Raw genomic sequence first — 13,208 nt, forward strand, 5'->3', positions numbered from 1 at the left:
TTTGAAATACATTCATGGTGGATGAGTACATGTAGGGCATTGTATGGATAAATAGAAATCAAAGAAACGCCCCCAAAAAAACATTTTTTTTTTCCGTATGTATGACTAATATATATATATATATATATATATATATATATATATATAATGTGTGGGTATATATGTGTATATAGTCATACATATGAAATTAAATAATAACAATAATAATAAAATATGAATAATAAATAATAACTAATAATATAATTACTTTCTTTGGGGACCATTTTTTCCATACATGCACTGTATAAATAAAGCTGTTTCTCTACAATGCACATTTCACACCGCGAAAAAAGCATAACAGCCATAACATTAGCACCACTCACAAAGGTTGATTATCTTCATCTACAGTGGCATCTGTCAGGGGGGTGGATGTATTGGGCAGCAATTGAACAGTCAGTACTTGAAGGTGATGTGTTATAGCAGGAAAAATGGGCAAGCTTAAGAATCTGACTAGCTCCAAGAAGGGACCCACCTGAAAACTTATGGGATCTGCTTCTAATTAATGCCTGTGGATTTAGAATGAGACATCATAAAAGCTCCTGTGTGTGTATGTGTGTGTGAATTTGGGTTAGTAAGTTAGTTAATATCATTTGAGCTAGTTTGAAGAACAAAGTTCGGTTCAGGATTTCTCCTGGACATTCACATGAATGGCAAGACCCAATGTTTCTATTAGAACATTACCCAAAGCAATTATATTATATATAATATATTTAATATTATAATTTTATATATATAATATAATTTATTAGACCAGGCCACCTACTTCCATTGCTCTGTGCTCCAGCCGAATGCTTGTGTGCCCATTGTAGGCACGTTTGGCATTGGACACGGGTCAGAATAGGCACCCTGTCTGTCTGCGACTATGCAGCCCTATATTCAACAAGCTGCAATGTGTTCTGACACCTTTCTGTCAGAACCAGCATTCACGTAATGTTTGGTCTGACCAGCTTGACCTTGACATTTTTAATTTGATGCTGCAATGTTGAGACAGGAGCAAGAATGAAAGGTTTGTAAGATATTCTACTTATACCGTTTTGAAACCTTTGACAGTAAGCAGGTGACTTGGTAACAGGTGAGGGCATCGTGATTGAGATATAAAAAGAGCACGCACCAAAGGCTCAGTCTTTACCAGATAATCTGCCAAACTATGTGAGACAATTGTCCATTAGTTTAAAAAAGAACATTTCACAAAGCAAAATTGCAAAGAATTTAAGTCTTTAACATCATCTACTGTACAGAAAACTGAGAGGAATCCAGAGGAATCTCGGTCCGTGTGGGGCAAGGCCAGAAACCACCATAGAGAGACGGCATTGCATGAGAAACTGAAAACAGCCACATGGGCTCAGGAGTACTTCAGAAAAAACATTGTCACTTGACACAGTCAGCCGCTGCATCAGCAAATGCAATCTAAAACTCGTACGTGAGGGGAAAGCCAAGCGGCTCTGTGCCAAAGATGAAAAGGAATAGTGTTGGCAGTGAAAGGTGTAAAAGCCAATATCTGTCGTCAGTGGTGCGCCAGTATGGTGCATCAGTGGCTCTGGCATGAGTGATTTGCATATATGAAGGTATGGTGGACACGGACTGGGAGGTGCATGATTAGACAATGGCAGGTGCATCATAAAGCACAATAGGCAAAAATTATTATCCACAATTCCTAAATTCCTAAAAGGTTTTCATTAATAGGCAAGGTGACACAACAGGTATGGCAGGCATCAAAGCTGGTCAGGGAAATCTTTTCTTTTGTTCTTGATCAGTTAAATAAAGGTTCTAAGGATTAACAAATCACAGATTTGAGTTTTTATTGGATTTTACAAAATATCCAAAAGTTTCTTGACATGGGTTTGAGCACCTTGTCCAGCTTACAGATCTTGCTGTATGTTGTTTTTTGGTTTGTTTGATGTTCAGTTGAGAAGTCGTGAATGCAGTCTTTCTAACTAAGCAAACCGAAATCACAATATTGTCAGCAAATCATAATGCACAGTTACTGTCTTTCATAATGAAATAAAATAAGACATTTCAGTGTAACCTGCACGAATGTTTGGACACCCTAAGCGTTGCAAAGGCTCCCATTTGTTTTTACAGGATCACAGACCTTAATTATCATGTAAGGCTTCACCAGTTGCCAATGTTCTTGAAGCAGGGGAAGGCTAGAAGAAAACAGCCAGTCCATGGACTACCTAAAGAGACACAAACTGAAGCTTTTGGACTGGCTGTTTTACTTTCTTAAGCTGTGCTACAAGCTGACACCGGAGCTGTCTCAGAACTAGAGACTTTCTACAAAAAAAGAGAGGAAATATATAGATAAATATAGAATGAATGTAAATATTGATCTAACAAAATTGCTTTATTTTGTGAATTTTATTCCAGTAAAGTGAAAGAGGAGTTGAGGAGTAAAGGATTTTATCTTTTCTGAAAGATTTGTAATCTTAAGCCACGGTTTCTGTTTCTTTTTTATATATATATATTAATAGCAATGGTACAACACCTCCATGAAGGCAGTGTGCGTGTGGCTGACTGACAGACTGGACCTGCAGCTCCATGTATATCAACTCAAAACCCTCATCAAGATAGTCAAGGTCAGGCCAACTCGTCTGCTGAATGTGCACGATTTGTCTCAAGACTTGTTTCTATGGTATTTAAATGGTGGTGATGATTTGATGATTTCATCAGTCTGACTGTTGGTGTTTGTTGTACAGAAATCGTACCGGGACTTCAGGCTGCAGGGTGTGTTAGACAGCACCTTAAACAACAAGAACTACGAGACCATCTACAACCGACTCACTATAGAGGAGGCCACAGCGGCAGTGTCAGCTGGAGACGGCCTGCAAGGCATCAGCATGAGGGACAGCGATGAAGAGGACGGTTAATGCTCAATCAACACTGGCAGCCCGTATTCCACTTGGCCTGACTCAGAAATGTATTAAATGTTTAGTAAAACTCTTTGTCGGGACAAAGCTGTTTCTTCCCCACGCTACAGTGCCCCGTGTCCAGGCTTAGCTCTACTGATGTCACTACAGTATGCTTGTACGGTATAGTTCAGTGACCACCTGCGGACAGCTGACACGTCTGGATCTCTGTTGTACTTCATTTTATGTCCAGTGGTATGGTGAATTAATGTCCAACAATGCTGGTTCTAACTGTGAACATTTGGGGTGCTGGTGATGGAAGCTACATGTAGGCACTGCTGAAGAACAACACAAACTAACTAAACCGCTTGGTCAGTGTGTCAGACCTGGCCCACGTGAATCAAGATCAAAACTGGAGTAATGTTGTTTATGCTCGTTGCACTGTGGCTTTATCTTTGTTGGTACACGCAGACCACATGTCTGAAAGGAGGATAAGATGCTAGTTGTGAGCTGTTTGATGGTGTAAGTGTTGACACTATTCCACTCGGTATAACTATCAACTTTAATTCTTCTCTGAAAGTAACACTGAGTTGTGTGCATTGTGTATATTACTGTATGTCGTTTATGTCTATGTTTTACTTGTCACTGAATTTTAAGAAGAGATGTAGACTATATTTCTATTGTCTATTGTGCACCTGAGTTGGCACAGGTGTGTTTAAAGTGTTAGAAATAAAAAGTGTTTTTAATGTTAATACCTGGCACTGGGAGTTGTGATTTTCTGCAGCACAAATGAACATGCATGGTCCTGCAGGGGGAAGCACATCACCTGGGGTCATCTGGGGTCAGTTTCCCGAAAGCTTCTTCATGGTGAGAGCATCTTCAATGGTAGAGAGAGTGTTCAGTGTGATGCTCCTATTCAAGAACCATCTTTGTGCCGTCACTGTTAAAACATAAAAGTTCCTTGAAGACTTTTTAGGGGTTCTTCAATTTGAAACTGTGGAGGAGGAACCTTCAGGAAACCTTCTTCTTCTAAAAACCTTTGCTTGAAAGTTCCTCAAAGCCCCTGAGGCTGAGGAGGTTCCTTTTCGGGAAGCTCAGTTATAGCAAAGCCTCTTTACTTCAATGGTAAAAGATTTTATTCCAAGTGGTGTTGCATTTCCTTTAGTCCAGTCATTTAAAGATAAAACAACTGCCATAATCAAATTTGTCAAACAGTGAAGAACAGCACAAACTGAGACATGTGGTTTTGCATTGTTGTGAAGAAATGATATGAATCGTTTAAAATAAATAAATACAATAAAAAATATGAATTGCTTATGCAAAGGTTTGGGCACCCTTTTATTATTGGTTTACCTAAGTAAAAAAAATCTAACGTCCCTTACAGAGAACATACCTCATAACATAGTGGGGTTTTTTGCCAATCCAATATTTATAAAGGCATCTCCAGATTTATCTGTTCACCGGCGATTGTGCACTGGGGATGATGTCGTGATATTTGCTCATTCAGAAGTGACCTATAGACGTGTTTGACTGTTCGTGTGAACAGTCACAGCTCTGATGAGCCCCCGGATTTAACATGGTCGTTTGCACCTGTTTGGATTGAGCATCAGGACAAATATCCCAACCCCTGAGGCGAACTGGACTCTTCAGAGGAGACTCAGTCAGGCAGATTAAAACTCAGAAGTGTCACGATGTAAAGGTCAGGACTGCAGTTTCTGCGCGTCCAGGCAGTTTGAGTCCAGCCCTGAAGTCTGCTGTGTATCTGCTCTACACTCGACTGCGTTTGCGGTCCAGAGAGGCTGCTTATGTTCTGCTCATCTCATCATAACTCATCGTTGTTCTTTTTTTTCTCGGGAAAACAAACAGAAGTAGATGTTCCCGACAAATCAGTTTGTTATTTTGAGATCACGAGAAAAAATGTGGTGTTTTCACCAGATAAAAGTCCAAAAATAAAATAAACTTAATTCTGCGTTTTGTTTGGAAGTTATTGTTACATTTGATATCAGGCTGATGTTGTCTGCTTACAATATAGATAGTTCATAATGATGTGTTATTTTGTCTAGAGTGGGCGGGGCGTTGTTACTTAATTTGCGCATATTTAATCTCATTAACCGGAGAATTGACTGCCTGTTACTGAGATCACGTGGTGCAGCATGTAACATTTCGAGATGCTATGGGCTTCAGTTACTCATTTAATCATAAATTGTCCTGAAAATGTTCAAATGTGAAGACAATTTCTATATTATATTATATACACATATACCTGTAAATTATGATATAATGTGGTTTTATACTATACTCTTAACCTTTTGAAAAAAAAAAAAAAAACATCACTGGAACGGAGGTGTTCAAACTTTTGCATATGACTGTATGTTGGTTAGTAGTCAGATTCCTCTGTGAACTGCAGTCCCTGGATGGATGAGGTCAGTTCCACTAGCAGCTCTCCTAAATCCCTCAGTGAAGGCCTGATTAGAGGAACGAGGTAATGAAGGGAATTGAAGCTATGGTTTAGCTAACACAACAAATATATAGCTTCAATATATAGATTCCTGATATTTAATATTATATTCTAACCAAATTAGTACTCTCTTCATAAATAGCTTTACACGCCACTGTTCTATGAAATGCACCTCGGTAACATTAAACAATCACAATTATTAAAATAGACTAAACGGGAAGTCATGCAGCTTTATTATATTTAAAAAAGAGAGCATAATTCCATGTATTTGATGTATCATATAAAGACAATTGTATGTCAAGTTTGGACATTCATGTTTAATTAAATATTTAATTAAATTAAAGTAAAAAGAAGTAGAATTCCTCCACAGAGAATGAACTGAAATAATCCCAATAAATATTTTTAAAAATATTTCCTGCATTTAACCAATTAAATAAAATTAAAGACAATATATATATAATTCCACATTCGTTCATTTTCTAAAATGTGTAAAATTAAACTGCTGTCCAATCAAAAAAGCATGTATCTCCATTTTTACCAGTTTTTTTCCATGGTTTGAACCCTGTAGCTGCTCTGTACCCTGTGTAAATCATTCTGGATGAATAGTCCAATAGAAATGTTAAAAATGACTCTGATTCATTGACTTCTGTTCACATATATTCATTATCATCTCTCCTGTAAATACACCCTTTTGGAGATACATATTTTTTCATTGGACAGCGATAATATGCTGTTTGTTGTGTATTAATATGTGCAGCTTTCTGCAGAGGACTGAGCTCATTTCCACTCAGTAGAGCCCAGCCGCTTGCATACGGCAGCACGTGTCTCCTGCCTAACTGGACCTGTGCCCTGTTCTGCTGCGCTGCTCTGACGTGTGGCTGAGCTTTGCAGGCTGAGCTGCATCAGTAGATACTCAGTCATCCCACTGAGCCTCTTCACTGGGAGGACTGAGGAGCGGAGCTGAAGGGAAAGGATGGAGAAATGAGCAGCATGGGCCCTCCGCCTACCCTCCATCTGGCCATTAAGCCTGAGCCTGGGGTCAGCTGTCCTCTGCTGGAAGAAGCCTGTCTAATCACCACAGGCCTAATTATCTCCTTCCCTCCTCAGATCTGATAAGAAAATCATCTTGAACTATCCGCGCTTCGGCAGGCTTCAGGTAGAGGAGTTCTGCAGCCCAGTCGTCTCTTCATTTGGATGCAAATGGAGGAATTAGAGACAGTTTGGAGATCTCACTGAATCAGTCACCCCTAGCTGCTCTTCCTAAGCTAAACACATTAAAGCTCGGTAGAATCGCACTGTTTTGTTGATGAGCTCCAATATGCTGTGAAAGTGCAGAGACTCTGCTCGAGCTGAATGAAGTGAGCTGCGAGTTTGTGTTCATTTTCCTGTTCATCCGATATCACACACCCCACACCACCAATCAGCTCCAAACACCCTCATTACGTTCTTCAAAATCACAGGCTGTGTGTGTGTGTGTGTGTGTGTGTGTGTGTATTGCGGTGTGGACGCAGCGCCTCCTCAGTACTGAGATCAGCTTTCAGATGAAATTGTGAATATATATATATATATATATATGCGGATTAAACACAGCGCCGATCAGATATTATATATATATATAACATAAAGAGAAGGGCGCGCTATTTATACATATCAGCCTTTGTTAATACAGCCGTGTGTGTGTGTGTGTGTGTGTGTGTGTGTGTTTGGGGGGGGGGGGGGGGGGGTTCTGTTCCAATCTAAATAATGTAGTTCTGTTAAATATTTCTGCTCGCTCTCACACAGCACTTCTCATTACGTCATCGTTAAAAGTAGATATAATTAGAAATCACTTCACTTTATTATTATTATTATTATTATTATTATTATTATTATTATTATTATCATTATTATTATTATTATTATTATCAATTCAAAAACAATATAACAATATTGTCAACAAATAATAAACAAACTACGATCTACGCTACGATCAATTCGTCTTCCCACCTCTCTCTCTCTCTCTCTCTCTCTCTCTCTCTCTCTCTCTCTATTCTTTCTTTCTATTCTTTCTTTGTTTCTCTCTCTTGCTATTTTTCTCGTTCTCTTATTTCATAGTTTATATATATATATATATATATAACTATGTGTGTGTGTGTGTTTGTAATAAGAATTTTAGACCTTATTTATTATATTCGCATTCTTCAATACATTAAACTAATACATAAACTATTACTGAACCCAACATTACATAAATATTAGGAGTAATTATAATAACAATAATAGTTAGTAGTAGCAGCATTAGCGTTGTTGTTAAAATTGTTAAAGGTGATGTTTGATTTGTACACTAAAACTGTGGCTGTGATTTAATGGCGTTTTATTTGTTTCTGTCATTTTATTTCATCCAGATTCAATGTGTTCTTTTTATTAGTAAGAAAAAGAGTGCTATGTTTTTTACAACATACCTGTAACGCATTATTATTATTGATAATACTACTGCTACTACTACTGCTACTACTACTACTACTACTACTACTACTAATAATAATAATAATAATAATAATAATAATAATAATAATAATAATAATATAATAATATAATAATAATAATAATTATCATTATTATTATACAAAATTATTATTAGTATTATACAAAAAGCCGTATATTATTAGTGTGATGATTATGATGGTTATTATTATTATTATTATTATTATTATTATTATTATTATTATTATTATTATATTAATACAATGCTGGTGTTATTATAAGATCTGCAGTTGGTCTATAATGCGCTGTTGATGCGGGACAGAGGGGCACCACACTGTTTAAGGCGGAGTTTTTGTTTTTTTGATTGTGCTCTCGAGCCGTTTAGAGGTTTTGAGCTCAGCCCCTGGTGAGCATGCCGCCCACTGCTGAACAGCTCACACACTCACTGCGCTTCCTGAGAGAGAGAGAGAGAGAGAGAGAGAGAGAGAGAGATGACTGATCTGACTGACTGGGTGAGTGAATGGGTGACTGAGTGATTGTATGAGTGAGTGAATGTGAGTGAGTGTGTTAGTGAATGAGTGAGTGAGTGTGAGCGCGTGGCCAGACGCTGCGCTGCGCTCTCTCCCTCTCTATCATTGGTGAGTTGGAGGCGCGTTATTGGCCAACACGCCCCGCTGAGGTGCGCATAAGTGCCGATCGCCAGCGGTGAGGCTGCGCCACGCTCTCCGCGCGCTCACAGGGAGCCAAACTCAGGCGTACCGGCACGCACGCGCGCGCTCACACACGTACACACTCACACAGGGGGAGAGTGAGAGAGAGAGAGAGAGAGAGAGTGGGGAATAGGAAAGAGAAGGAGAGAGAGCGAGCGAGAGCGCTGCGCTCGGAGGCGATGGACGGCGCGCGCTTCTCCTCAGCGGGAGCGCCCGGCTCCCCTCCGCCGCCGCGCGGCCCCGCGAGCTCCATCACCGCCGCCGCTGTGAAGCCGCTGGCCTTCTCCATCGAACGGATCATGGCGCGCAGCCCGGAGCCGCGCTCAATGCCGCTGTTCCCAGCGCGCGCCTCTCCCCCCGCGCTGCGCTGCGTGCTACCGCTAGTGCCGCTCGCCTACGAGGCCACGCACGGGCTTGAGCTCGGTGGCGGCGGCACGCTGCACGCGCCTGCCTCTCAAACATTCTCCCAGCACCAGCACCACCATCACCACCACCAGCAGCAGCAGCAACACGCTCACGTGCACGCGCCCGGCAGCGGCGGTGGCGAGCTGATGGGCTACAAGCACGAGCACGGCCACTACAAGCTGTTCCGGCCGCGCGTGCTCAGCCCGGCCACCGCGCACGCTCTACACGGCGCCGCGCGCTACGTGAGCTGCGCGGCGGATGGCGCTTGCGCGCCCGCGGCGGCGGCTGCAGCAGCGGGGCTGCTCGGGCTGCATCCCGTGGCCTCGTACTTCCTGAACGGGCCGCTGCAGAAGGCCGCGTGGGCGGAGAAGGCGCGCGCGGGAGCCGAGAGCGCGCACCTGCTCACAGAGAAACTCCTGAAGAGCTCGGCCAAGATCGGCGGCGCGCCTCATAACAAACCCAAAGTGTTCACGTGCGAAGTGTGCGGCAAGGTAAGACAACACACACACACACACACACACACACACACAGAAGTGTTTTTGTTATTTAACGAGATCAGTGAGTTTTCAGATTTTTTTACAGATCAGTAAAGTTTTCTGAGATCAGCGAAAGGGGGATAGTTCTTGGATCAGTGTGAACATTTCAGTCATGCTTGCTGGTTTTTGTAACAGACCAGTTCGTCAGTGTCGACTCTTATAACACACCAGCAGGACAGTCTGAAACAGTTTACACAGGGTTAAGCGCAGTGTTCTTACACTGGTCTCAGTGTGGGCAACAAGCCGCTGCTCTTCTTCAGGACTTGTCTTTGCTCAGTGATATCTTCACTGTAACAGTGCTACTGAGGGCTGGGTGCATTTCTTCTGTATGTGCTGCAGGGAAATGGGCCTGTGTTTGTGCTGGGTGCGGGTTAAATGTGTCCGAAATTATCTTATTTAATAAAACAAAAACTGACAGCTAACTTTGTCCTCGTGTGTGTGTGTGTGTGTGTGTGTGTGTGTTTGTACAGGTGTTTAATGCGCATTATAACTTGACCCGCCACATGCCCGTGCACACCGGCGCCAGACCGTTCGTGTGTAAAGTGTGTGGCAAAGGATTCCGCCAGGCGAGCACTCTGTGCCGACACAAGATCATACACACTCAGGTACAGCTGCTTCACACTGCCCCTCTTACATGGCTTATTAAATCACATTTACTCTTACATAGACTGTAACATAACACTAATAATAATAATAATAATAATAACAATAATAATCATAATCAAAATCATAATAACAGTGAAATTACGATAAATAATTAACAAATAATTGCTGTTATTATTATTATTAGTAGTAGTAGTAATAGTAGTAGTAGTAGTATTGTTATCATTATTATTATTATTATTATTATTATTATTATTATTACGTGTAGTAGTATTGACATTATTTTGTTGCTGTTATTATTACTATTATTATTATTAGTAGTAGTAGTATTATGGTTGTTTCTACCATAACATAATATGCAACATAATCAGCCATCGCACAAATATTAGTAGTAGTACTACTAATAATAACTATACCACTATTACTACTATTATTAATATTATTATTAATAATAATAATAATAATAATTAGTAATTGTATTATTATTATTATGAATACTAGTGCTACAAGTATTGCTATTATTATTATTATTATTGTTCTTCATTATTGTTGTTGCTATGATTATTGTTTGTTATTAATTGTTATATTAATTATTGTAGTAGTATCATTATGTTTTACAGTAAGCCTGTATGACGGTGTGAATTAGCTTTGATACCCTCAGTTATAGATTCAGCCTTCCTGCAATTTATTTTGCTGCAATATATTGTTTTTTATCAGATAGGTATTTTCAGTGTGTGTAAAGCCGGTGTGTGTGTGTGTGTGTGTGATCTGCAGGAAAAGCCTCACAAATGCACTCAGTGTGGGAAAGCGTTTAACCGGAGCTCCACTCTTAACACACACGCGCGCATCCACGCCGGATACAAACCGTTCGTGTGTGAGTTCTGCGGGAAAGGCTTTCACCAAAAAGGTACACACATAGTGCTCCCCTCACACACAGGGGCTTTCAATGTAGAGTCCTGTTCGCCTGTTCAGTTACTTTTTATTTAAGAAATGTATAAATATAGCATCGCTGTCACGCAAAAACCTGCCTCTCACTTTTTGACACAATGTGAATCTGGCCAATAGAAACGCTCTAAATTACATGTCAGTATTACAGTATTTGTTAAAATATATATTTTAAATAAAATATTTTTGATATAGTTTTTTTCTCTTCTTCCTGTAAATTGGCATTTTGGGGCGATACGTTTTTTTAACAATGTCTTGGACTTGTGATTTCTGAGAGTATTTCTGAGAGTATTTCTGAGAGTATTTCTGAGAGTATTTCTGAGAGATTCTGAGAGATTCTGAGAGATTCTGAGAGAACTGTACCAAACCGGACTAAACAGCTATTTTGCACTCTGCCTATTTGCACTATGACTATTTGCACACCTGTACAGATGTTCTTTTCTGTAAATATCAGCTCTTTATTACCTTTAGTACTTTTTTATTTTTTTAATTTATCCCCTACCCTATTTATTGTTTAGTGTCACTTTCCTTTAGTTTAAGACTGTGTTCTGTGTTTTTTGTTACTTGTCATACGTGTTGCTCTCACCAAGACAAATTCCTTGTATGTGTACCATACTTGGTGAAATAAAGAGATTCTGATTCTGAGTAATTCTGAGAGTTGCTGGGCACGGCTGTGTGTGTAGTTTGAAATGTTCAGCTCCTCCTGAATGTTCTGGAAAACGAGATTTCTCTCTCTCACTCTCTCTCACTCTCTCTCACTCTGTTTCTCGTTGGCAGGCAACTACAAAAACCATAAACTGACCCACAGCGGAGAGAAACAGTTTAAGTGCAAAATCTGCAACAAGGCCTTCCACCAGGTGTACAACCTCACCTTCCACATGCACACACACAACGACAAGAAGCCCTTCACCTGCCCCACATGCGGCAAGGGCTTCTGCAGAAACTTTGACCTAAAGAAACACATCCGGAAACTGCACGACGTTTCCCCAGGACCCCCCTCACCGCCCACCCCGACTGCCGCCCACACACAGTGAGCCTCAGCACTGCCCGCGCGCCCGCGCCCTGGACCTACTGCATCTTTAACATCAGCTTCATCTTCGTCTCTTCCGCTCTTAGAAATAAAGAGACCGAAAGGTTATTTATTTTCTTTCTTTCTTTCTTTGGAGTGATGTCATAGAAGAACCGCCCTTTGGTTCTCGTCAAAGAACCATCGAGGAACGTTCTTCAAAGAAGCTGAAGTCCAGAACCGTTTGGGAGCCTTTATTTTTAAGAGTGCGCAGCGTCCTCACCATCTCCCGCATCCAGCGCGCCGCCGCCGCGCGCCTCCACCCGACCCAGCGCGGCTTTGAGGAGATTTCAATCCGGGTTTCTTTTCTTTTAGAAGCTTCCTTTCACTCTCAGGGTTTGATCTGTTTCACTAAGTTGTAAATTGTATCCTATTCTACGTTTTATTTATTTGCCATCGCAATGCTGTCGTTAAGTTAAAGAGAGTGAGCTCAGATATACAGGAAAATTACTGTTGTGTACATTTCTGCATTTTGTACAAAGTGTTTCTTATTTATAGTCACTTCTTCTTCTTCTTTTTGTTGTTATTGTTAAATCAGCGTGGGTTATGCAAGGGTTTGTTGTAAATAATTACCACTGACATCAAAACCATAGATTATAAATCATTATAACGAGGGCAAATACAGTCAAAATAAAGTATGCTTTATGTTATAGCGTTTCCAACTCGATGTTCGGAGCATGTCGTTCAGCTGTTCTGCTGCTGCCTGAAGGCGTTTCGGACCCCAGTAATGGAGGAGTAATGGGACTTGTGCCTAATGAGAAAATGAACCATAATTAGGGAGCGGAGATAAACATTGTGGATGGATGGGCTGCTGCTGCTGCTGCTGCTGCTACTGGTGGTGGTGGTGGTAAGGGGGGTGTGAGGACCACCACGTCTCAGCCCTGTGAGTGCGAAGGGTGAGTGTTTCCCCCCCTCTGTACACGTTAGGGAGTTGTGAAGTGTGTAACGTCTAAAGAAAGGCCTATGCAGGAGCGAGGGAAGTGCCCCAGAGAAGTGCATTAAGGTCTATGCAATGCCAACCATTTATTACTGTGACTGTATTACTGTTTCAGTACAGCTAATTTAAATAAACTGATCAGTGTCAGTAACACATTCGCTCTGATTATGGTGGTGATAATAACTCTCATCTTCGTGTTG

The 13,208-nt window shown here is 40.8% G+C and overlaps 2 protein-coding genes across 10 annotated transcripts in view; both read left to right on the plus strand.

Moving 5' to 3' along the window:
* Nucleotides 1-3,637, plus strand: part of cadps2 (Ca++-dependent secretion activator 2) — a 133,750-nt gene extending 130,113 nt beyond the window's left edge. For all 9 annotated transcript variants that reach the window (XM_072671339.1, XM_072671357.1, XM_072671347.1 and 6 more), the window contains 2 exons: nt 2,511-2,615; nt 2,736-3,637. In XM_072671339.1, coding sequence (XP_072527440.1) covers nt 2,511-2,615; nt 2,736-2,906 — 276 coding nt within the window. In that variant the 3' untranslated portion in view covers nt 2,907-3,637. The remainder of the gene's footprint in view (nt 1-2,510; nt 2,616-2,735) is intronic.
* Nucleotides 3,638-8,514: 4,877 nt separating this feature from the next.
* fezf1 (FEZ family zinc finger 1) lies at nt 8,515-13,208 on the plus strand. The gene is made up of 4 exons (XM_072673717.1): nt 8,515-9,412; nt 9,928-10,062; nt 10,835-10,967; nt 11,783-13,208. The coding sequence occupies exons 1-4, from the start codon at nt 8,696-8,698 to the stop codon at nt 12,037-12,039; spliced, it is 1,242 nt and encodes a 413-aa protein (XP_072529818.1). The 5' UTR covers nt 8,515-8,695; the 3' UTR covers nt 12,040-13,208.

Source organism: Salminus brasiliensis, chromosome 2, assembly GCF_030463535.1.
Source record: "Salminus brasiliensis chromosome 2, fSalBra1.hap2, whole genome shotgun sequence".
Lineage (NCBI taxonomy): Eukaryota > Metazoa > Chordata > Actinopteri > Characiformes > Bryconidae > Salminus > Salminus brasiliensis.

Bases quoted from the DNA above. Each gene is read 5' to 3' on its own strand.
- fezf1 (XM_072673717.1), top strand. From the start codon at position 8,696: ATGGACGGCGCGCGCTTCTCCTCAGCGGGAGCGCCCGGCTCCCCTCCG. The intron at 10,063-10,834 runs GTACAGCTGCTT...TGTGATCTGCAG, and splicing joins ACAAGATCATACACACTCAG to GAAAAGCCTCACAAATGCAC. The intron at 10,968-11,782 runs GTACACACATAG...TCTCGTTGGCAG, and splicing joins GAAAGGCTTTCACCAAAAAG to GCAACTACAAAAACCATAAA.